This window comes from Rhyacophila brunnea, unplaced genomic scaffold (assembly GCF_057557595.1).
Source record: "Rhyacophila brunnea isolate RB1 unplaced genomic scaffold, BYU_Rbru_1.0 scaffold_4, whole genome shotgun sequence".
Lineage (NCBI taxonomy): Eukaryota > Metazoa > Arthropoda > Insecta > Trichoptera > Rhyacophilidae > Rhyacophila > Rhyacophila brunnea.
In genome coordinates, this window is record NW_028233068.1 from 31,086,682 (window position 1) to 31,113,320 (window position 26,639).

The 26,639-nt window shown below is 33.8% G+C and overlaps 1 protein-coding gene across 3 annotated transcripts; it reads left to right on the forward strand.

Annotated features, from left to right (window-relative positions):
• Nucleotides 1-2,229: 2,229 nt before the first annotated feature.
• tws (protein phosphatase 2 regulatory subunit tws) lies at nucleotides 2,230-25,070 on the forward strand. Of its 3 annotated transcripts, XM_085953808.1 has the most exons (9): nucleotides 2,230-2,368; nucleotides 3,020-3,351; nucleotides 4,838-4,987; nucleotides 14,596-14,750; nucleotides 16,272-16,472; nucleotides 17,875-18,011; nucleotides 22,379-22,617; nucleotides 23,299-23,525; nucleotides 24,307-25,070. In XM_085953808.1, exons 2-9 carry the CDS (start codon nucleotides 3,324-3,326, stop codon nucleotides 24,673-24,675), a joined length of 1,506 nt encoding a protein of 501 aa, XP_085809934.1. In that variant the 5' UTR covers nucleotides 2,230-2,368; nucleotides 3,020-3,323; the 3' UTR covers nucleotides 24,676-25,070. The 3 variants fall into 3 exon arrangements, with proteins under 3 accessions (XP_085809934.1, XP_085809935.1, XP_085809936.1); XM_085953809.1 differs by lacking the exons at nucleotides 2,230-2,368; nucleotides 3,020-3,351; nucleotides 4,838-4,987 and adding an exon at nucleotides 7,214-7,489; XM_085953810.1 differs by lacking the exons at nucleotides 2,230-2,368; nucleotides 3,020-3,351; nucleotides 4,838-4,987 and adding an exon at nucleotides 7,214-7,396.
• Nucleotides 25,071-26,639: the final 1,569 nt, after the last annotated feature.

Consider the following 26,639-nt stretch of genomic DNA (forward strand, 5'->3'; position numbering starts at 1 on the left):
TACTTCAAAAGTTCACATCGTGCAGTGACGACGTATCAGATAGGATCTAATTTTTGAAATGGATAATTTTATTGTCAAAAATAAGCTGAAGGTTTTTAAACACTGTATAATGTATATAATAATACTTTATTATAATGTACTTACTTTCATCGCCTTCAGTCTTCACCCGATCGCCGACTGAGGATCGTGATCACTCTGGAATACTACACAATTCTGGATCAGCCTCTGTATTTTGCCATTACATCTGCAAGCCACGCCGTGGCGGATGCTATTCTGCCTGATCACTCCACCTCATGGACGTTCGCCCTCTGCTACGTTTACTTGGTACACTACCCAAAAGCCCAAAAAAAACATGAATTATTCACGGCACACGCACATATATGAGTCACGGGATCAGTGATGCTCAGCTCCTAAGTATCGAGGAATTGTTTCCATGTGCATTAGCAGACGTCACCAGCACCACATTCCCTGTTCGCATAGCTATCCATGTATCTATACTATTAATGAAATTGAAGTGTTTGTCTGTGATTTCGAAATATTTGTCTGTTGGTTAGCGTTTTGGCTATATTCATGATAACTATTTACTTTTTCTTTCTGTATTTCATAAAAATGAAGTCACGGGTTATCACTAGTATCATTATTATAAAATGCATTGATGTAAAGAGTAAAGAATTATGTATGTAAGAATTATAAAGTTTGTCATTTCAACATGTTGATATTATTAAAAAAAAACAGAGGAATGCATAAATCAATAAATGACATTTTTATGTAGATAGCATAATAATAATATGTTAATTACATATGATAATAATATTATAAATTCATAGTTTGGAATTTACTTTTTTTATATTCGAACGATATGTAGGTATAGGTAGGTCATTCTACAGTGACACCATAAGCAATTTGCAGGTGTATTGGAATCATTCGAGTATGTAGGTACCTAATTATCAAGGCTTAATATGCCTTATTACCTTATGCCTAACTCGACGAACCAAATTGTTGATAAATAGGAAGAAAACTGCTGTAAGTTGAATTAATATAAAAAAATGTGACAAAATAAATTAATAAAATGAAGAAATAAATAAAAACACCTATTAGGTGTTTAATAATAATGGAAACAACCTTCAAAAAGTTACTTAGTGTTTAATAAATGCACTAGGTTCTTAAACCCAACATGGTGGATTTGAGTAAGTTTTTAAAGTGAATTATATAGATTTAGATTGTTTTGAAAATAAATATAGTATCCTGCATACAGTGACGGTTCCTTATGGGGCCCTTATTGGATGAAAAAAGGCAACGGCCATTTTTATTTCTGATGTCAGTTGTTGTGTGGATATGAGCCATATGCGAAATTTAACAATTTTGGACTTAGATAAGTTTTAAAACTAAACATGCGTTATATCTGTATTTAGAGCGGTTACGACAATTCATGATTAATTGTCGCGTAGATATTGACATAGTTTGGCATCGAAATTTAAAAGAAAGTAAAAGTGGGCGTTAGGTCTGTTTTGAAACTAAGGTGCATGTTTGTATGTTTAAATGCTACGAGTATATAGCAAGAAATACTAATACAACTGGGAATCAATTTTTCCGTACCCATGGTGCTGCCGTAGAATAATTTACCTATACCTTGTAATAATAACTATATTGAATTATGCTTTTGCACATTCTAGTTGCTGAGTCGAGGATAATAGCTATGTTGGATTTACGTCATCATCGTAACTATAAAATAAATTCGTTGCGTTTACTATAGAACAGACAATGATTCTCGTGAAATCGTTAAGATACTATCTCGTCTAAACCGGGATAACATATTATCGACGATAATTAATTTATAGGACTCTGATGTTCTGAGGAACTGAGGTAGCGAATGTCAATATAATCTGCCACTGTTTTTGTTACCTACACAGAATGATGCAAATAGATTGTAAGACGGTAATATAATTATATATAATTATTTGCATAATTTGCTATACATAATTGCCTAGGTAGGTATACTATAAATAGTGTAGTAAATATAGTAATTATTGATGGTAACTTATTATGATTAAGATAACATTACAATAATAAAATAATTACTTTAATGAGCTTAATATAGGTATACAGAGTATTTTCCAAATTGCAATGTTTTTTTAAGATTTCCGGGCGTTTGGCACGTCAATGAAAAAACATTTTCATTACTATTTGTTCTTCGCATTACCAGCAATCAAAGAAATTCGTATTTATATTGAGTCAACGTTGCTAACATTACTGTCAACCTGTTCAATACTGTCGGAAGTCGACTGGCAGTGTCATGTTTTCAGTAATTTTCTCAACAACGGAAAGTGCGCATATTTATCTCGCGAAAAGTCGCTAAACCATGTGAAAAGTACATACCTAATAATAAATCTTAATATTCAATTTATGTGATTTTTATCTAATATATTTTATAACCAATGTTCCTGTTAGTTTTATGTTGAATGTGCGCGCAAAAATCCGCATGTGCACTTTAAAAAATTCTAGTACGATGATATTGTAGACATAAATATGAAAACTGCTAATCTTGAGATGGCATAGAGTTGCTAGATCCAACTTTCCATAGACGGCCATTCGTACCTATTTATAATTTTACAAAATATAGAGCTTTAATTAATTCATCAATTAAGATTATTTTAAAATATGTAACTACATTTGTCGTATCTCTCTTTGTACAGTTTAGAGGGAACACTAGATTCAGTTAATTAAATAAAGTGTTGACCGATTATTTAGTAAAATATACGTTAAACTGAAGAAAATTATCAAACCAAATAATTATTATGATTAATTTTGTGGATGTGGTGGTATTATCAATTTAATCAAACCATGTCATGGTTTTTTATCAGTAATTCTTTTTGGTGTATGGAATGTATAGTTTCCTATATTTTAAACTTACTTAATTCTTACATATTATCTTAATATGCCCATGTCCTTAGCGTGATTGGACAGTGCCTACATTTCTAATTGTTTTTTTTTTTTTTTTAATAATCAACTTGTTTTTCAGGTGTAATACTTAACCTACATACGCAGAGGGACATTACGTCGGAAAAAAACATTTTTGTATTTTTTAATTACTTGATTAATTGATTACCTAGTGATGTATCATACAAAAACAATAAGAAAAACTGTAGTTGTTAACAAAAAAGTGAATCGCATACGTTTATCAAATAAAAAGTTGTCCTTTCCCGAATCGAAAATACAGGACAGGACTCAGTGCATAGTATGACTTTTTCGAAAGTTTATTATAAAACTTGATAAAAATACTAAATAAGTTTTTATTAAAAATTTGTAATAATTATCTACGCAGAATGAAATATTACCCGTTCAAATGGCAAGGTATCTAGACACTTTTAAGTTTTCTAAGAATCAGTGCTCTTTTATACACTCCTGGTCTGATATTGTTTGTATAGTTATTGCTACTCAAATTTATTAATAAGTACATATTTTTTATTTGAATACAGTACGTTAAAAATACTTATAAGTATAGTATGTTTACTATTTAGTATAGAAAGCAAGAAGCAGATATTATACTCGTATTTTTTTATAATAGTGAACTGATTCTAGAGACTGATCACTATAACTTGAGGTGCGGTGGATTTTGAAACTAATATCTTGCGATACACCGGCAATACTCACATCGCGACAAGGTTGCGCCTCAAATTATAGTTGTCAGTCTATACTTTTCTTCTTTGTTTTGTTTTAATACTTATATACCTATCAAATCATCATTTCATATTATTTAATTGCCACCATATCAAACAATTATGCAGTGACGTCCCGTGATGGTATGTAGGTCACACGTTGTTTAGTGGCGGTAAACGAAGGAACGAATATGATTATTACAACTATTGAAAGCAGTGGCGGTTTTCCATAAAGCAGACGATACGGTCGCCTACTTTTCGGCACCACAGAACTCCATGTACCTAAAAGAGCGCTGATAGAGAGTAGGTTTCGTAAAAATGCTCTAAACGTCAATAGATGATAATAAATTATGTATGCCATGTTTTTGGAGATTTTCGTTGCATTTGTCTGTTCAAGAGTTTAAGATAATAAAATAGGTAGGTATGCATCTAAAAACCTTGCATTCAATTTGAGACTAAAACATATGAAATAGTCTGTCTAAGTGCGGCAGTTTGCCTAGGGACGTCACTGCAATTATGTACCTACATATAAGTCAAAAAGTCAGTTTTAGAGATATATGGAATATAAGAAAAACTATGACCGGACAAATTATTTACGATTTTGTGTTTTCATGGCATCACTTGTATCTGTATGATGATCGAGTCGCTGAGGATTGAACGACTACAAGTACCTACATCGGTGACCATGCTGAAAAAATCGATTTCAAAGTTATTATTATAATGTGAATATTGTAAATTCTACACCTAAAACTATTTTCAATTTCTGTAAGCGAGGTTTTGTTTTAAATAATCTATTATGTGTTACTATTCCAAGATTAGTTTTTCATAATTATTTAGGTGTATTAATGTTTTTAGTAGTTTGGAGGAGGATAAGCCAGGCAAAATTATTCAAATACCTATATACTGGTATGAAAATAATAACATTTTATATACAGGAATCCATTCAATGTAATCCAATGTTTGGACTAAAAATGTGATGTAAAAATAGTTTCGAACTATTTTTTTTTAATTATACCAATGTCGCATGTAGTCGTTTAATATGCATGTACATACTATGTAGGTACCTACATTTCACATTAGGTATATTATTTTTTACAAAGTCGCTGGTTACTGGCCAATGAAAATATTTTGTATCTACCTATTATGAGATGGTTATTTTAAATATTTTTTTTATTCCTCAGGGCAGTACGAAGTGTGGAAAGACACAATGAGTGCCTTGGCACCAGTCCCGTCTCCACCGAGAAGAGGTTTCCCTCATGTCATGAGACAGGCTAGTCTCTCCAGGTTGGGCCTCATCCTCAATTCTGCAGTTACCAACAAAAATAAACAAAGTGAGTGAAAATATTACAATAGCTATATGAAAACTAATAATGTATAATAGGTATTAGATATTTTTTTAGCTAAGGACCCAAAGCGCGTCGGATTTTGTCAGTAGCGGAAAAACCGCGAAAATACTGATTTTCGAAATAACACATTTCCCCTTACATTTATTTAAAACTTTCCAGTTTACAGTATGTAGATATATTGAGAGTGCGTACATCGTCAATTCTAAACATAACTATTTCTATATTTAAAAAAAATACTGTGAAAAGAGCAATGGCGAGATCAGGGAACACAAAGATAATGGGATGTGGGTTGTGGGTTGTCTTCTGGGTGAGTGCTGTAACATGGTTTAATTATCGAGTGTGGAGAAATATGGGATAAGCTCGAGTCACTTTCTTCAGTCGCAATATGTGGCTTGCGAACCGGGTTTTCCCAACCCCTGACAGAAACGAATACAAAATTAAAATCATAACTATTAATTCGAAATTGTCAGTTGCTCAATATTCACCCAATTATTTTGACTTGCATTACAAACCCCGAAGGTTGCGAAAGGGGGATTGTTCACTAAATAGGTATCGTAAAGGGAGTATTGACAGGCTTGGCCAAAATATGAAAAAGTAGTGCCATAAAAAATTGGACCAAAGTTCACTTGGCCGAGCCTGTTCCTATATGATGTTAGACTTGGGGTCATAAAAGAAAATGTAATACGTATTATTGATGCCTTGGAGGTTGTGGTGTTGGAAGCACCTGGTAATGTTTCCATGAATGGCAAAGAGGACAAATCTTCATTCTGAAAAAAAATAAACGCGAAAGGCCGACTCTCCAAATTTCTTCAAAAACTTTTGCAATTCTCTGGTCTCATAGCCAGGAGGGAAAATAATAATTTGGATAGGTTTATCATCATCGGAAATACCGAAAGTCGATGTAGAGGAGGAGGTCGCCCACACGAGTGTCCGATTACATGCAGTCTCTTGGCTCCTGTCTACGGGGCTGGAGAGACGACTAGCGACATTCGTAGAAAGAGGGACGTTCGTTATCAGTGAAGGACGCGAAAACGAAGAAGATTTATAATATTAAAATCTTTATATCCGTACATGTTTATACGATCAGAGCTAATCCGTAATTTTGGATTCTAAGTCTGGATACCGACAAATTGGAATAGTGTGATTGCGTAATGAATAATTATTGTTATATCCTACAAATTGTTATTATCCATAAGTGAAGTATTAAAAAGATTTTCAATCAACCAGGCTGTCCATGGTGCACCGAGTAATTGAATATGCTGCACCCCGACCCAGTCAGTGGTCTGGAGATAGGTATATAGTTTCTCGTAGGCCAGATTGTTCAAAAAACTCATGACATATTATTATGAAACACCGATGTAGGTATCCACAATTCAATATTTTTGTGGTAAACGAGTTTATTTAACGTTAGTTCCTTTTCATTAATGTTACTATGTTAGGAAGTATTGCATTTTCAAATTAAATTAGTATAACGCCCATTTTTATTATTGGATCGGTCATTACAATCAATATAAAATTGGACATATTAGCATTTATTAACATTTTTTTCGTCCTAATTTGACCGGTTTTTGACCATATTATTATGATGAATTAGAGTTGGAAAAATAGACGCCTCAAATAATATAGGTACCTCGTCAAGTTAAAAAAAAACATGAAAACTTACTATTGATGGATTTCTACTGGTGAAGTATGGAGGTACCTACCTATACCTACTAGTTCAACATCAAGTTAATCTCTATAACATTATAATCTAATTTGTTATGTACTTAATTTAATAAAAGCATGCAGTGTCATAAAATTATTTCTTGTAGTGTGTCGAAGTAATCTCATTATTGCTCATAATCGTAATTTAAAAAATGATTAAGCGCGGATTATGTAAAACATTCAGTCGGAAAAAAACATGGATATGTACATATTTTTACGAGAGCGATAAGAGTGGTAAAAGAATAACGCTAATGTCATCAATACTAATAATAGTATTTTGATAATACGCGCCATAATAATTTCGTATTTTTCCAAATGATACCGACTGAGCAAGTTCGTTTTATGACACGCGAAAATATTTGCAACACCCGATAGAGTGCACCAGTGCAGTGCAATACTAGCCAGGCGATAGAATAGCCAAAAACATATTACCATACACGCAAACCAGTAACCACCTGTTTTACCGACGTAGTACGTACCGCGGGTAGCTGTAGCTACCTTGACGTCAGACTTGACTGTGATGTTATGTACTAATAGCGAACGCCATTGCTTTTCTCAAATATTCGGGTGAAATGTTTCGAATCGGAAATCATCCGTGCGGCGGTGCTGTTTTTTAACATAGAAACTAGTTAATTGTGATCAAAAAACATTGAACTTGTTAAGTTTTTGTGCTGGGCTTTGTCATGGCCGGTAAGTGGTGACTTTTAGCGCCCGTTTGTCAAGGGCGACCTCGGGTTTTGGAATTGCAAATTTCAAGGATGTTTTATCGCTCAAACGCAGACGGTAAATGCACAAAATTCATATTGGTGTTGAATTTCGTCTTTTTATGCGTGATTTTGTTGTAAAGTTTCTCTCTTGTGGTTATTGCGCACTTTTTTTGGTTAGAACTGTAAAATATTCAATCGCTCTGCCCTGCCCCGATCATTTTTGAAAAATAACCGATTCCCTCCCCCCGAATTATATAAATCTGCCCGCAAAACGATGCCCCTCTGTTCGTTTGACGTTTACTTATTATTCACATTTTAATTGCATTGCAATCTTCATGTCAAATGTGTTTAAAAACTGGCTTGTCAATACTAACCTGCGTTGACTTTATGCGGCTTTAGTCGGCACCGCTTGTAATTTAGCACGAAATTGTTTGAATTGTGTCTTGACATGATCTTCAGTTGACTTCTTCGATACATAAATAGAAAATTTTGACTACTAACATTATCTAAAATAACAATCTTATTTTGGCGGATTTTTTTAGTTTATACGTAGGTATTAGTTATCTCATATCTATTAATTGTAATGACATGAGTTGAGTATTAGGATTACGTTTATGGACACATATTTCACGATAATAAAACATTTAGTTATTAGTTAGTAATGATATTTTACGATCATATAATATTGTGTTCAATTCTCTCACACTGACATGTAATGTATAGGTAGGTATTCATGTACCCACATAATATACTTATTTTTGTTTAGGTAAGGCACATAGGTGTTTTTTCAAAGTGTTAATCTTCACTTATGTTACTTTAAACAATTTCTATACACTCATTCTTTTGTAATATAGTGGAGTATCATATAACTTTTGTTGCATAGAAATGTGATGTAGTAACATTGTAGGAAACCTATTCTTTGTATTTCCATTCTTTGGGTTTGAAAACTCATCCAGTATTGCTTAGTATAGATGTCAGTGAACACCGTGTTCATCTAATGACAGGATAAGAACTGTTGACAACAATTATTGTCTGTTCATAAATTTAAATGTGTAATCCCCATACTTATTGGGGTGAAACAGGTGTGATTGTATTACATGTAGCATGGTGACATTTCGTGTAGTGTTCATATCAATATATGAGGATAACAGTTCAACAAAACTACATTTAAGATGATCAGGAGAAAAGATCTTCCGTGGTATATGCATCAGAGGCTAAGATTGCCTGAAAATTTTAGAGAAACTCGACTGGGCAACTGCAATCTACACTGGAACACCACTTGTAGCTGTTAGAATATTGTACTTAGTATTGTTAGATGAAGTTTTCGTTCAATTTTCATGTCACTTTTGATTATAGAACCTATTAAGTAATTGTTTTCCGATATATATTTTCTTCCAGCTAAAAGTTGGAAATAGCCTTACTGGTTACTTGTCTATTGCAGTGTTCTCTTGTAATTACTTTTCTTTTACATTAAGTATTATTCACACATTTGTGTTCTTGGCATTTCGGTAGTGTACTAGAATGAAAGAAAATCTTCTGTTGTTTTCCCACTGAAAATAGCCATATTCAAAACAATAATATACCGTTACTAATTGCCTTCTGACCTTTTGAGTATGATGGCCTGGAAAGATATTTAGCTAAGGTTTTAGGTAGAAATTAAAATATCCTATCTTTAGATGGGTATATCTCAGCTACTGCAAGTAATATTATGCGGTGGTCTAACATTGACGTAGATAGAGATTCAAACTTTTTCACAGGAGGTCTTTAAAACAAAAAATTTAAATAAAAACAAAAATATACTTTACATGAAGAAATAAACATTTATTTTCGCACTAAGCTTATTTTTGTTTATAATTAATTTCATTTTCTGGTTTTTTACAACACTAACTCCCACCTGTCAAAAATATTGGAAGTCAGTTACGTTGGACCATCGAGGGTGATAGCTGCGACGAAAAATTTACTCTTAAAGAATGTTACCCCAAGCAATAATTTGTTGATCGAATTTACCATCAGTGTATTATATATAGTTAATAAATAAAGAGTACCTAGTTGTAAAGACGTAGCCCGTGCAAGTTTTCCAGACTTATACAAAAAGATCTTTTTGTAATTGACAGTTGAAACATTTTTTTAATGCTTCTTTTTATGCCAAGGCTTTTTTATGATATATTATCTCCCATTAAATTTTTACATGTGAGTGTTGTTTGATGTATAAAATAAATACAACTATCTTTGACCTTATCTAATTTAACTGTACTAATGTGATTTCACTCTTTTTGTAAAGGCATCTGGCTTTTTCTGTACACTGAAAACCTGTAAAATATTTTATCTTAGAATTTTAATAATATGTTATGTATGATATCTAGACCGAATCTATTGTTTTTGTGATATTATACACATTACTATTCTTAGATAGTTTTTTTTTGCTTCTTTGCATCTATTCCAAAGTGCAGCATATTACTGTGGCAGTATTATTATGGATGTTTATATCAGGACTGCTTATAATTCATTGACTCAATCCTTATTCAGAATATAGCACTAATAGATAAAATACCTGATGTATTTAAGTACACTGAAGCTATATTAAGAAACGTGAATTCATTACAAAACTGCAATTCGCAGTTTCTCACTTTGGTAAAATGGTTTGTGATTTTTAGATTTGCGATTATTTTTAACTTTGCATTGCAAGGTGCGAAGGAGTCTTTCAAAAAATCTTTTTATTGAGATGAAATTTATTTATGATCTCACTGAGTAAAACATTCACCATGTGCCAAAATTTATTATAATCTTAGTCAAAACACATGACGGCATTTATTTATAGTACAAACACAGGGATATCTTTTATATTCAATGAGGATCCAAATTGCTGATAATTGTTTATATTGATTGCTATTTAATCACTCAAATAAAAGATTTTATTTATCCCATCCCTGCCCCGCTGTTAAGTGGAGGCCCTGTGAAGCTATTGATGTGGGTTGGATTTCAATGGGTTGGGCGAATGGCTAATATACAGTATCTTAGAGTATATTAATATAACTTCCACCCTGTGTGGGATGCGGAAGTGATGATTCACTTTTTTATTTTTATCTATTATATTAATACATCTGAAAAAGTCTTTCGATTTCATGACTGAATTTGTCATTAAAATACATCGCCACTCACCAAAGATTTCTGGCTTGCCTTATTATATGGTTACCTTACGCAACATCTATTGCTAATGTAAATGCTTACACATGTTTCAACTTATTAGATATATAGAGCTAATTAAAACTTATCTGCTTGCTTACCGAGTATTGTTGACATTTTTGATTAGAACATGTACCTATTCCGTGTTTTGTTAATGCTAAACACTTCTCAAGGCATAGGTCCTTATTGATTTATTCAGATACTCATTAAATGCAATGGTTTGAATAGCCAATGAGGGTTCCTAATATAATTTGCCGAAATGGATTACTGACTTTCCATTGATTATAATAAGCTGGATATCATGGTTAAGTTGACAGATCTCACAATTTAGCATGTAGAAGATGAAAGATCACGAAGGGCAGGAATCTCAATAGCTTAAAATTAGTTAGATTTTGGCACAGCCTATCTTTCATGCCAGTTCTGCGCCGAAACTCCGTAGGCCTATGATCGTGAAGGTCAGGAATCCCATGAGATTAAAATTATTTGAATTCTGGCACCTTCATACCAGGCTGCACCGAAACTCCATAGGTCTATTTGTAGTTATTGAATGGTTGCTTACAATGTATATAAAGCACAGAACTGATTAATAACATAGAAATGTGAAAGCTAGTCGCCATGGGCGAATGATTCGAAGCTAGATTCAATTTATTACTTTATGATAAGGACATAATTATTGAATATAACATATTCTTTAAGACTTGTTTTAGTTTATCCCATATTTATCCTCATTCATGAATTAAACCTTGTTACAACCTCACCCAGAAGAGAGAGAGAAGAGGCATTTTTTACTTGATTTACATTTTGAGCAACAATTACCAAATTAGTAGTTTCTATGATGGTCTTAATTTGTGCTTCAAAAGATGTGATATAATAATAATAATACAGAAAATCTGGTTAATTTATTGATTTTCAGTAACAATTGGGAACAATTTGATTTTGACAGTTATGAAATAGGCCTATCAAGTTTTGGCACGAATCTTTGTGTTTGGCCTTCATTGAATTGGCCGTGATTCTGGTCATGACTATTGAGTGTGGGTGTTTGTGATGATCTCTCTTAGTAAACTCCCTAGAAAGAGCGACAAATAAACAATGCTTTCTAAAAATTAATCTCTGTCTCTTACGATATCTTGCCTTATCTTCAGCGAATGTGATGCTGAGAGAATATATGTAATACATATCTTATAATGCACAATATATTGCTTGTAATACCCAGTACAGTAACAAATACAATATTAATCATCAGGCACTGCTATGTGGTAATAAGCTTTAGAGCTATTGCTTTCTAGCCAATTTTTTAAATATTGGCAACCACACAACCCGCCTTTCAATCTCTTACATACTTATATGAAAATTATCTGTTTGAGAGCGAAACAATTTGGCATGATGTTTACATTTGATGCGAAACACGTGGGATTCACTTTTCATGTCAATAAATCATTTTACATGATCTGAATCCATCCCGCCCGCCGCTCACACTGAATGACCCTAATCTCCATTCCGACCTTACTCTAATAGATCTCCATTAAATAGTGTGCTTCTAGCAAACAATGATATGCATAATGTAAGCCGACCAGTAAATATCAATTTCCCCCGAGTGTCCTTCCATACATATTTACAATTAGATGCTTACTATTTGCTCTGTTGTTCCTGCCGTTGTGATAGACAAACAACAAGGTGACTAACCTTGACTTGACCTAGTGCACCCAAAATTTATTCTGAAAATAAATGTATTAGTAACACAGCTAAAGTTGACTTGACTTGTTTGTGCGGATATTTTACATCTTTGAAGATAATCAATCATGTATAATAATATGTATATACGAATTATTATTTTATAACAACTTATTATTGGATAATGCAAGAAAATTAATATTTTGTGGTTTGGTAATCATCCATATTATGATCCTCTACTATTTAATTCCAGGATTACTTAGTCTGTGTTTACTAATAATAGAATTGAAGCGTTTGTATATGATTTCGAAAATATTTGCTTTTTTCAGTATAGTACAGGAACATTTTTCGTCTTGAATCCTTCACAATTATAGTATTGTACTATAATTTTATTATAGTACAGTTGGCAACACTGACTGTTTTAATCTTTTTACTATTTCCATAATACCTAAGCACAAAATATAGTTTTTTCTCGCCTGCCCCTCTGTTCCGTTATAATTGAAAACTACTAGACTACATTGTTGGCACCATTTTACTAGAGTTTCATCTTGATATTTGAAAAGATTCCGATTGACTGATTAAAACTTCTCGAACATAGGTAAGGTGGTCAGATAGCAGCGGTGGAGTTAGGTGCGATTATAAGTGCACGCGCCTAGATCCAACGGTTGTCCATCTCATTGATTTGAAAAAAATCAACACAATTTGTTTTTTATTTCCGTATTTCATGCAGACAGGGTCGTGGGCCATAGCTAGTTCTAAATAGATTGAACTTGCGAAATTTTAAATCTATGGTATACCTGCATAACATAGCATATTAAAAAGGTATCTGTACATTATTATCCTCGTACTCCAATGGTTTTCTAAAAGTATTTTCTTAAATACGTATTCAAGAGTCTTTGTTAACTTTAATCGGTAATACAACATTGTTGTAGTTTGTACCGATTGCCTGTAGGTATTTATATTTATTAAAAGTGCACTTGTGGGGGCCGGGCATAATAAATTTTAAATTATCAGTTGCATGACTTAAATTTTGTATTTATAACTAATTCTGAATTATAAAAGCACCCATTTTCTTCCATTAATAATAACACCGCAAAACTAAGTTAATATTTTGGTATTTTCTCAATAACAGTGTGAATTTTTTGTATTTTTTAAAATCTAATTATTTTCTTTAAATATCCTGATTATATTAAAAACACTTGAAATGTACAATTCAAATATATTTATATTTTATATAAGTACTTATTTATAATAAATATATTTTATATATTTCATACTGATACTACCCTGCTAAAAGTTTTTCTGTTTTTACCTAACCGTAGATATTAAATTCAAACGCTTGAATATAATTTGTTATGCTACTTGCCTATTCAATTGTGCGAGTGTAATTACATTTTGCATTTTGTGGCTTTTACTAAATTATTGCAATTGATTCATGTAAAAATTATTTTTGATATGGCTTTTAACAACCATGAGCGACCGATCGATATTAATTTATCCATTTCAGATTAAAAATTCTTCTGAAACGCAAGATTCATAATATATTTTGATCTGTCCAAAATATATAATAGAATAACTACTATTTATGTAAATTCATTCCTTGTTCATATAACACTTTTTGCAGAGAAGTATCTAGATGTAAATAGCTTTCCAATGTTGTGTATTTTAGATTTTTTCTTTATATGCAATCTGATAGATTCTACATACTTTGCTTCACAATACTTTATTGTCGAATTTTGGTTAATTCACAATACTAAATTTTTGTGAATTATTTATTGTTATACAATTATTTGTTCAAAACACTAAAATGATTCATTTTGGAGTCATGATGTAATCCGTAAATCATTTTTAAATAGTTTTATCACTATTGCTATTGGATTTCAGTTTTACCAGTTCAATTCCATATTTATGATAATGTATTTGTGAGGAAACATAATAATTTCATTTTGCGAGAGATGAGATTAACTTAGGTTTCATTATTTGACAACAAAAAAAAATAAATATTCTGCATGAGCTATTAATTATATCGTAACACATTCAAAAATGTGTGTACACACTATCTTTTATTCTTTATCTTGGAAATTGTGTTAGTCTTATCTGCTCTAGATTTTATAACAAAATGAAAACATAATTTTTCATTTAAAAAGGCTAGATATCAATTATAAATTTTGATGTCATACAATACAATACACAAAACTAAATTATTTCCTATCATAGGTAAGACAATTAATCGTGTAGTATAAAAAATATATGTGACGACATTGCTTGAACTGGTCATAATGTAATGAGAGAGGATTCGAAGGTAACGTGGGTATTGATTGTGCGCAGGCAATGGGGGCGACACGTCGTGGTGCTTCAGCCAGGTGAAGGGAACTCTGGAAGAGGATGTGAGCGAAGCGGATCTCATCAGCTGCGTAGAGTTCAATCACGACGGGGAACTCCTTGCAACTGGGGACAAAGGCGGGCGTGTCGTCATATTCCAGGTAATGCTTTCGTTTCAAATAATGCTAATGTGGATTGCTCCACTTCCACAAAGAATATGACCCTAAACTGCAGATGTATTTTGAAAATACTTTTTTTTTATGAGTACTGTTGGCAATTTACCCAACTGAATCTGGAACCATGTTAGCGAATAACACTAACCACAAAATCAATAATTTTTTTATTGATAAGATAGCTTAATTCACACGGATGTGTTTCATACACAATTCGTAAAACATTAGGACCCATCCAAACTGAAGATGGGCAAATTACGATTTTTGATGATAAAAAAGTCTCCATGAAAGTTGTGAAAAAAATCAAACCTCACTGTATAATCAATATTATAAAAAATATAATAATCTGAATCCTTCATATGAATAAAAAAAATGTAATAAGAAGGGGTTAAGCAAATAGTCAATGACAACCATTCCTCATAAAAAAATTGTTATGATAGGCTCCACTAGGCTCCTACACCGCCTCCACTTAATATAATAATCCACGAAAATAGTGATTCAAAGTTCATACGGGTTCTTTTTTGTAACTTTAATTACTGTAACAAGATTGTGATTTAGACTGGTTTAGACTTTTACCATGATTTCTTGAGGACTGTCTGCGTGGATTTAATGTATTTGTCAAGTATAATAATCGAACCCTTCTCAAGAAAAGAGTAATTATCACGATAATACTGGTTTTCAGTAAATTCAGTTCAAATGACGTGCCATATCAGCCAAAAATCATTATTTAATCGCGACAATAGATGGTAGAGGAACGACAGATTTTTCTGGCATTACGGCGATAATGAAATCATTTTGGAACGGTGTTAGTGTCAATTGAAAGTAACGATACCAACACCTAAATGAGTCGTCTGGACTGCCATAAGAGTCTGACACCATTCTATTGGCGTAGTGACGCAGAGCATGTGTCATATTAGTTGTTGTGTATAATTGCTATTATCTCAAAATGACGATTTCAGGATAACACAACAATCCGGAGAAGGGCTGAATATTACAAATCTTTAAACAATGCACACTCAACCATATTGAGTTTATATTATATTGCTTCTGTCTAGTAAATTCTGTTTTTGCAGGGTAAAAGTTCTTAAGTCGCATTTTTACAATGAGATTTTAATGCCATTGTATTTAAAGAATTGTTTTTGAACAGAACTTTTTTTGTGTCTCATAGATTTTGTCACATGTAAGAAAATAATTATTATATAAAAAAAATATTAAATTTTAATTTGTAGAAATACCTTAAATTGAGAAAAAAAATTTTAACTCTTAGTAAAATTACTTATTCAAACTGATTAATTTCAAAACCGATTATCTCAGCTGCAATCAAACTGACTTATGCACTTTTACCCCGAAACCACAAAATTATCAAAATTTCTTTGCAAAAAATGTGCGCGCCACTACCTTTTTTTTTCATATATATGCTCATGCTAAAAAAAAAACAGTCTGGGGGCAGTGGAGTACCTATGATGCATTTGAATGTTTGATTAATTTTACGATTTATTTTGATTCCAGAGAGACCCTGGCTCTAAAGTATGTGTGCCTAGGCGTGGTGAATACAATGTATACTCGACATTTCAATCCCACGAACCTGAATTTGATTACCTCAAATCACTTGAAATAGAAGAAAAAATTAATAAGATTAGATGGCTCAAGAGGAAGAATCAAAGTCATTTCCTCCTCTCGACTAATGATAAGACTATAAAATTATGGAAGGTAAGTTTCATAGTTCACTGTTAAGACGTTGTTTCATACCTTTTGTTGATTAGTTCTTTTTCTTTCCTCTGGATTTTCACTGCGTAAAAGAATTATATAAACCAATAATTGATTTTGAACTCTTCGGCTGTCCCGAATTTAACTATTTAACCCATTGGCGTGTAGCAAATGTGTTGAAGAGAACTTTCTTCTTTACAGTTTATAGATAGAGCCTAAAGATACGAAAGTAAGGTAAAACAGTTCCCTGTCCTGTGTCTATTAAATTTCAACAAACCGTGAAAAGTTTCTTGTATATGTTACACAGAAAAATGACACCTACGTCAAAATGGAAGTTTCTACAGGAATTTTGATAGGGAGACCAAAGAAGGTTCCATCTGGCAGAGGGGTTTGGCATATATGGTGTTTTTATTTGGCGCAGTTGTCTTACTCCAATTGTCAAGGGTAAAAATATCTCACCTTCAATTATTCATGCTTGGGAATAGAGGGTGTAATGTTTCCAAAACTTTGGGTTGCTATGTATATATTATCGACAAAAGAAAATTGAATCTGGTTAATAAATATTGTTTGCAGTTAATTATAAAATGATATTCTCGTGTAAGTAAATCAGCCATTTTGTAAAGCCATATCACTCTTCTTTGTATACCCCTTGGGTAACTCTATACGGTATTGTAACAGTATATGCATCCATTCATCTATGTATCTGGTTTATATGTGTACTTGGATGAGTTCTTTGTCAGGCTTTTATTTGTCCCGTCAGGGGCTCTCCTGTGGGCTCCAATTCTTATTGTTGAATGACATGAATGCTAATATACGGTTAAGTTTACTGTATTATTTATTTAACATTCATTCAAACTTTCTGATGCATTTATTTATATTTTGCACTACGTTTAAGCATACTGCACTGTTATTTTATTAAATTTTGAACAATCTGAAATCACTTCAAACCAAAGATGTTTAAAAAAATCCTTTAGATATAAAGCTCATAAATATGATAGTTAATCGTCAATTACATTGAGCTTCTTTACGAGCTGTTTGTTGGCGAATTTAAAAGCGGGCGATTCAGCTACTGCGATTTGATGATTACACACAAAACTTTCCATTCGCTGAGAAGCCACAAGCTAGCGACTATTTTGACAAAACGTAGTTCGTTTTTTTACCGGCAGGTTGCTACTGCGCAGACGCAGAAGGCCCATACGCCGGGAATAATAATATTTCCATAGTTCCACCGAATCAACCATACTAAAAAAAATTGGAATCGCTATCAAGTGTTGTAATCCAAATATATTATTCCCTTCATAATAGTAGTTTTTCAGCTTATTTTTTTATGAATGTTAATATTGTGGGCTCTTATCGTCACCGATATTGATATATTGCTGAAATAGTTGTAATTTGCATGTTTCAGGTATCAGAAAGAGACAAACGGGTGACAGGTTACAATACGCGAGAAGAGAGCGGGGCCAGTAGAGACCCTTCACACATAACACGTCTTAAAGTTCCCACTGTTCGCCCCATGGACCTCATGGTTGAAGCAGCACCTAGGTTTGTACCATAACTTTCAATGGTGTCATTGTCAAAATACATAGGGACCTAAATTAGATGGCATAAACATGGTCAAATAAAATATGTACCGTATACTTTCTATTATCAGGGTTAATGAAGGAGCGCCGTTTTTTTCTTTTCTTTTATATTTATAACTTAAATGATTTTCGAATACCAGTATATCGTGGGTATTCTGCGAAAAAGCACTAAGTCAAAATTTTGCTGTTTTGACTTAATGATGAGGTAATCTTATTAAGAGTACGCTCTATAGTCTACAAAAACACACACAGTCATATCTATAAAACTGGCGAAGATAATTTATGTTATAAGTCAAAAAGACATACATCTATTCAGAGAAAAAGCACTAAATGGACTTAGTGCATTTGCTTCTCTCATTCTCAGGCTATATTCACAAAATTCTGCGTGCGAAACTGCACTAAGTCATACTCAAAGCAATATCGCAGAAAGGAATTTGCCTTTTATATATATATAAAAAGTTAAGACCGTCCAAACTTTCAAACTCGATTATCTCAAAACTAGTATTTAGTGGGTATTCGCAGAATACCCACGAATGTACTTTGCATGGATAATTCGACGTTCCCGGGTAGTCTCAAGAATTTTTTGTACCACATAGTCCCTAGACCAGGTTCATTTGCATTGAAGGATATTGTGAATTGATAATATAAAAATATTTGCATTTATGCTGTTTGTGCATACTTTATTTTTTATAAATAACAGTCGAACTTGGTTATTACGAGGAAGATGGGACAAACTGAATTTGCTCGTTATAAGCATTACTCATTATATTGTTATATAACATTTTTAGCACCACATTCTATTTAATCGTAGAACAAAAAAAATCTGAAAACCATCGTAAAAATCCCCGAAACAATCATGGCATTCATAAACTACAAAAGAAGTTGTTTAGTGTAATGAAGTGTTGAGCCACCAGCGCTGGTAGGTACCTACTGACTTCACAAAGCTTGGATTTTTTACATGCAATTTCAACCATATACACGGATACTTTTTCAATGTTGTCAGCGAAAGCACCAATTAGGTACCTACTTAGACACTTAACCCGGCCGGCGCCGATGTCACACACCTTGTACAAATCGGCCAAATTCGCAATGCGCATGTGTATAAATCGATGCCACCGCGTCCATATTTATCATACAGGACTGATTTTTTCACGTAAATTTGGCCTGATTTGTCCTTCTCCTGCCACCTATGACATATTTTAAAAGCATTGGTTCTAAATATAAAATAATCACCAAAGTTTCGAACCAATTCGTACGGCCAAGTTTTGCCGGTCGACAGAAATCAGTTTGAACTGCGCGCCGCGTCTGCGCAGTATACGACAGACTTTCAACCGAGCGGGCCATTGCGCGGGATTGTATTTATCGCATACAAGTTGAATATTTACCGCAATCGTTGATAAATACTTTTTTTGCTGTCTGGTGTACTTATCACATTAAAACTGGCATGATTAACTATTGAACGTATGATTTTATTTTATCGCGATTTTTAAAATACTTTTTGTACTGTCTACCGTGTCCCATTTTAGTGAATGTGAAAATTAATACTGATATCAATAACTATGGTGTGTGAGTTTAATGGTTTCTGTGATTTGGCGTTTCTTAATACTGTAGTTAAACATTTTAAAAACATTTCATAGTTTTATAGTGCGTAAATATGGAGGAAGAAAATGTGCGTACTAATGAGGAATTGGACTCAGATTATGACATGTCGGAAGAGGAATTGGAACAACATGAGACTGATCATGATGTTGACGATACGGACTCTGACGAGTCAATTGAATTTTTGCGGTCATAGAGAACTGGTCCGTATATTCCAATAGTTCACGAATTCAATGATTGTCGATCTGGCGTGACATCGAACGACTTGGACGAATCCTCTCCCGAATGTCTTTTCTTTGAACATTTTTTGAATAAAAATATAATGTCGGAAATAGTGAACCAAACGAATACATTTTTTAACCATTCGTACAGTGCGGTGCGGGAGACCTCGGACCGAAATCGCGGTCACACAATTGGACAGACACGTCAGTGCCGGAGTTGTATACATTTTTTGCCATATCAATGCTGATGACTCGAAATAAGCACACGTCGATAGAGGAACATTGAAGTACCGATCCTTACCTGCATGCAGACATTTTTGGGAAAATAATGGCTAGAAATCGATACCAACTTATTTTACAAATGCTTCATTTTTCTGATCCTAGTGTGACCGCCTCAAATGATAGACTAGCTAAAATTAGATTACTGTTAGAACACACAAGAACAATTTTTAGGGAAACGATGATACCGTATCAGAATCTTTGCATAGATGAGAGCATAATCGTGTTTAAGGGTAGATTAATTTTTAAACAATTCATTCCTTCCAAAAGACATCGATTTGGAATAAAAATGTTTGTGATGTGTGACGTAATGACAGGATATATTATTGACTTTATAATTTATTGTGGGGAAGGGACTGACATACAAGACAATGAAAATCTCGGTATTTCCGGTGCGGTAGTGACAACGCTAATGAAAGACTATATCGGGAAAGGTCACACCTTATGGTGTGATAACTGGTATTCGAGTCCGGCGCTCTTTAAATACCTTCACTCTCACAAAACGAATGCTTGCGGTACAGTGAGAAAAAATCGTAAAGATATGCCAGAGTTCAGCAAACTGAAAAAGGGAGATACCGAGGCTAAGTACAATAGTCCACTTTTGGCTCTGAAATGGCACGATAGGAGGGATGTTCACATGCTATCCACCCTCCACGATGCATCATTTGGACCAACGGGAAAAGTGAACTATAGAACTGGCGAAAACATTGAAAAACCAAAATGTGTTATAGATTATAACAAAAATATGGGTACGGTAGATAAGTCCGACATGATGCTTAGCAACTTGTCGTGTATGAGAAAATCGATCAAGTGGTATAAAAAGGTCGCATTCCACATGATCGACTTATATTTATTAAATGCTTTTTATTTATATAAATTTATTAAATCTGACAAAAAAACATTGGGCGATTTTCAACTCTGTGTAATAAAACAACTAGTGGACAAATATTGTGTGAGAATTTCAAATGCACCCCTGCCTAAGCCGACAGCGTCAACTAGCGATAATCCCGTACGATTATTGCCCAAAAGTGCAACGGGACATTTGCCAGAATACATTTTACCGACACAAAATACCGATAAGCCTAGAAGAAGATGTTTCGTATGCGGGAATTCTAAAAATAAACCGAAAAAAACAAAACTCTCTCGCTATATGTGCCCAACGTGTGATGTTGCGTTATGTCTGTCACCTTGCTTTAAAATATATCACACATCTAAAGAATTTTAAAATAGGTTTATTATTGTATTTGTTTTTTTTTTAAATATGTGAGTTCGTGTTAATTTATCAATAATATTCAATAAGTGAAGTGTTTGTGTAGTTTAAATATATTAAAAGGGTCCCCTTTATATTTGTTTACGACTCAACCCGAAGACATTAATATGTGATTTATCGATATGCACTTGAAAATTAGTAACGCTCGATTCGTGGGAACGTATGCACAAGTGTCGAAATATTACACACCGCGCAGAGCTCTAACTATTTGCTACAAAATGGCGACTTCGGTAAGTTCTTTCAAATTTGGATAGCATTCGTTTGTTCGAGTGTTTCTGATATTATAACTGATTTATTACGGTTTTTTAGTGTGTCGAAATTATCTTAATGGCTTTGGGTTCTCGACTGGAGCTGTGACATATTTTTTATTGCTTTTTTTAGTATAGAACAAAGACGATAATGAAATTCATGCGTAGTTATGGTGCGTCATACGATTTTTGAGGCAGGTGCCGGGTTAACTAGTGTCATACACGTAATCCGATCCCAGCGGCATCCGTCTAGTTAACTGCCCGGTCGGATTTTATTGCTTAGGGTCGAAAATGTCATTTTTAAACGATCGACACACAACAGTTTTGCTCGGTATACCCGAGAAGTAACTCGTTATTAAAGTGAATAAATGTATGGAGAAAGTCATTAAGTTAACGAATGTTTCCTTATTACATCCGAGATCTCGCTATTTCTGTGATCGTAATAACCAAATTCCACTGTATTTCCAATAACTTATACAAAGTAAAACAATAATAGTTTTGACACTTTAATGGCTAATCTTTGTATTTTTGTGTTAAATCAGTCACTGATTAAATCAATTAGATTTTTATAATCATTTGCACATAAGTCTACTGGCTTAGCTGTCATTGGAAAATGGATTCCGAACCCAGAATCATCCTTACTAGTTTTCGGAAAATATTGCAAAATAGTGGGGTATGTATGTAACCTAAACTGTATGGTAATATTTTCCAGACGCATATTCGCCAACGCCCACACATACCACATAAACAGTATCAGCGTGAACAGTGACCAAGAGACGTACCTGAGTGCGGACGACTTGCGAGTGAATCTCTGGCACCTGGACATCACCGACCAGAGCTTCAACATCGTGGACATCAAACCCGCCAACATGGAGGAGCTCACTGAGGTTATCACGGCCGCCGAGTTCCACCCCACTGAGTGCAACCTTTTTGTTTATTCTAGTAGTAAAGGTATATCTTACAATCTTTTCGCTTGTGATTCATTTTCCAATTAAATTTAGCCATAGAACCCTCGTCAAGATTTATAACGAACTTTTTGTGTACAAAGATCTCTGTGACTAAAATTGATAGGAATTTTGAAATATCCCGAATTTCAAATTATCAGAATTCAAATGAACCAAGTGATACTCTATAATAGTTGTATCTCGTTGATATTGCTTTGAGCCGTTGTTGCATTCACTTTAGAAGAATCGTACTTCATCTATTTGCGTGTTGGCATTTGCACTTAAATATTGTTACTACAGTAAAACCCCCTTAAATTTATAGCTAGATTTCTACTAGTTTGTTGAAACATATTATTTTTAGATTTTCAGTTCTGTCGATTTCGAATTAATGGGATTTTACTATACTTGGTGTACTTATTGAATTTAAAAGATGTCAAAGTTTTGTTTAATTTTTTTATCATGCTTGAATTTTTTTGGCTTGGGCTTATGACACTGTAAATAGGTCAACCATTTTATAAACAACAGTATAGAAAGATTTAGATTCTTAAATTTTTATTTATGTTATTTTCTTAATAAGGAATGAAATTTTCATCTTGGTACTGTTCAAAGGGAAAAAGAGTTTCAAATACTTTCCAGATTTATTAAATTGGTTTTAATTTTTCTTACTGAAACAAGTATTTTGTCACAGGTACAATTAGATTATGTGACATGAGAGCGGCGGCGCTGTGCGACCGGCACGCCAAATTATTCGAAGAGCCCGAAGACCCGGCCAGCCGAAGTTTCTTCTCAGAAATCATCTCCAGCATTAGCGATGTTAAATTGAGTAATTCCGGTAGATACATCATCACCAGAGATTACTTGTCTGTCAAAGTTTGGGACCTTCACATGGAGACCAAGCCCGTGGAGACTTATCCCGTGAGTAGTCATTCATAAAATATTCATCATACACTTTATAATTTTGTTTGCAATTTGATCTAAGAAGAATGCATGATTAAAAAAAGTTTTACTTCAAAAAGATGTATTTAAAAAAAAAAAAGGAATGGAAAGGGGAGGGGTTATTCCATAATTGTTATTTAAAATAGATTTTGTTATGACTCTGAATTTATTATTATCTTTAGTACTTTCATCCCAGTTTGAATAATTGCGGTTCTACTGTGTGTCATGTTCGTAGTAATTTAATAATTGTATTAAAACACATAGTAATTCTAGGTGATAATATAAAGAGTGTGTATTGTTCAGCTATATGAAGCCTTGCGTATAAAGCATAGTGAAATCTCAATTTTATTATTATTAACTTAACTATGAAACATTATACCTGTTGCTTATCTATGTTGTATATCATGTTGCTTCTCAGTACGGCTACCAAATTTAAACACAACATAGTTAACCATAGTTTCTACTAAATTAACTAAAAATAATTACCACTAACTTTATATTTAACACAAAAACAATAAATTTCAATAATACATGCTCGCAGTTTTTGAATGAATGGAGTCATTCGAACCAATATTTACCGGCGACGTGTACAAAAAATATTTAATTCAGCCGTAGAAATTCTATCTTACTCCTAACGCATATTGTGGAAAATATAAGCATGCCAAATGCTTTCTCACTCGCACTTATGGTTTGTTTTTGTTAATGCCTTGGTGCAAATGCATTTAAATATGTTTCTCATTCATCAAAATGAATGTTTTAGGTGCACGAGTATCTTCGGGCGAAGCTGTGTTCCCTGTATGAGAACGATTGCATCTTTGACAAGTTCGAGTGCTGCTGGAACGGATCGGACTCGGCTGTGATGACGGGCTCATACAACAACTTCTTCAGGGTGTTTGACCGTACCACCAAGAAGGAGGTAGCGCTGGAGGCGTCACGGGAGGTGGCCAAACCGCGAACCGTGCTCCGCCCGCGCAAAGTCTGCACCGGAAACAAGCGGAAGAAGGATGAGATCAGCGTAGACTGCCTGGACTTCAACAAGAAGATTCTGCACACAGCGTGGCACCCCACCGAGAACATCATTGCCGTGGCCGCCACAAACAACCTCTTCCTCTTCCAGGATAAGTTTTAGCAGTCGGTCACGATCTTGATAAACTTGTTTTGTATCTTTTATTGCGCGCGCCGGGACGGCCGGGCGCGGTCGCGTTCGACACGCGAGGGTCTGCCGGTCGTGTCGTGTTGACGCGTGCCAGGGTTCTGTAATGTTTGCGATTCGTTTGCCCCGCTCGATGTCGCTGTGGATTTTATTCCGATCGCTCCATTGTTTCGCGATAGCGTTGCACTCCCCTCACGTGTCAAAAAACCGATTATGTGACCGCGTAGAGCTGACTATCGAGGAGCGACGGTTTCCCGAGGGCCACGAAGAAAGTGTCAGATTGTGGCGAAGACCGATCGTAAACAAGAATACCTCAATTGTGAATATAATCTGTATAAACCGAGATCAATAAATTGATATAATTATTTTTAATTTTGAATTATTATTTATTATAATAGTTTTCATTTTGTCACATTTTTCCCCCAAAAGAATATAAGATTGTGTGTAAATTTGAACTTAACAATATTAATTATCATCAGAATAAGTATCCGTATCCTTAAAGTAAGTCCTTTATTTTGATACGAATTAATTGTTAATCTACTATAACGATAAATTGATCAGTTCCTAATTCGGTTATTGACCATTCGAAACGGATGGAGGGAGGGAGACTCATCGAGAGCGCATCGGACTAATTTGCACAGCGGCATCCCCGTGAAGCGGTACAATAACTCGTTGTCATACTCTACCGCTTGTTAGCCATTTCACAATAAAACGAAATACAGCTAAATTAATAATAACAATAAATTATTGATACCTAGTTAATAATACTTAATTGAAAATGCTTTAATTTAGAATTTTTTTATACATCTTTTTTATAACTGATAATATTGAACAAGAAGTGTGTTTGTGAAAGAAAGGAAACGTTTGTGTAATAAAAGGATACGCCTTTAGCAGTGCTCCGTTGATATGTTCATCTGAAGCGAATTCATCCTTCGTCAGCATACCTATCTCCATTACAAAATAGTCATATTTTTATCTGACGCGCAACATAATTATTGTGGTTTTAAAAAGGACAGTAATGAATAATGATCGTGCTTTAAGTTTGACCAGTCGACGTTGTCACACGGAAATGATTTAACGTGCAAAGTGATCTTCCACATGAACTGTGTAACCTTTTCGGTACGCTAGTCATTATCGTACAGTCACTTGAACCGATAATTCGTTGTGACCGTGTGCTTAAATTCCCCCAACGTATGTGAATGCTGACAGATGTGAAGCGATCGGATAAAGGCGCTGCTGTCGGTACATCAGTGATTTAGATAGGGAAAGTTTTCAATAACGCAGTGAAAATGTATAAAAAATATTGTGCCGTTTAAAATAGTATTAATTTAAGTCTGGTTTATATTATGATGGCAGATTGTTACGCTGACGGCTTTTCAATTGTTTTTAATGGTAAATATCGCATGTCATCGGAACAGCTGACAACACATTGCCATTGAATTTATATAAAAGTAAACAGGTAGGCATAGTTTATTAATTTAGGCTATGCTCTGTTTTATATTATAATCGATGACGCAAAATTGTTTGGAAGGATTCCGCAGCAGCCTAGTGGAGGATTTTTAAAAGAAACATTGCATGACGAACAATAAATTGTTAAGATAAACTAATAATATTTATTTATAAATCATGTACTTACTCATCCATCTTTTTTGTTGGACACTGATTGCTTGAAAAACTTGCCGAAAAAAATTCCACAGGAAATTACTCGATTGAAGTGAAACATTCAATTTGCATCTTGACCGTCTTTTCGTGCGTATTTTAATTTATTATTAATTTTAACATACGTCACAATAGCATTAACAAATACCTTAATAAAATGTGCTGACTTGCGAAAGTAAATTTTTTGCCGAAGACGCTAAAAAGAAACTTTCAGCTTTTAAAAATGAATGAAAGTGGATTTCAAATTCATGCGACACATTCATTTTTATATACCGCCTGCA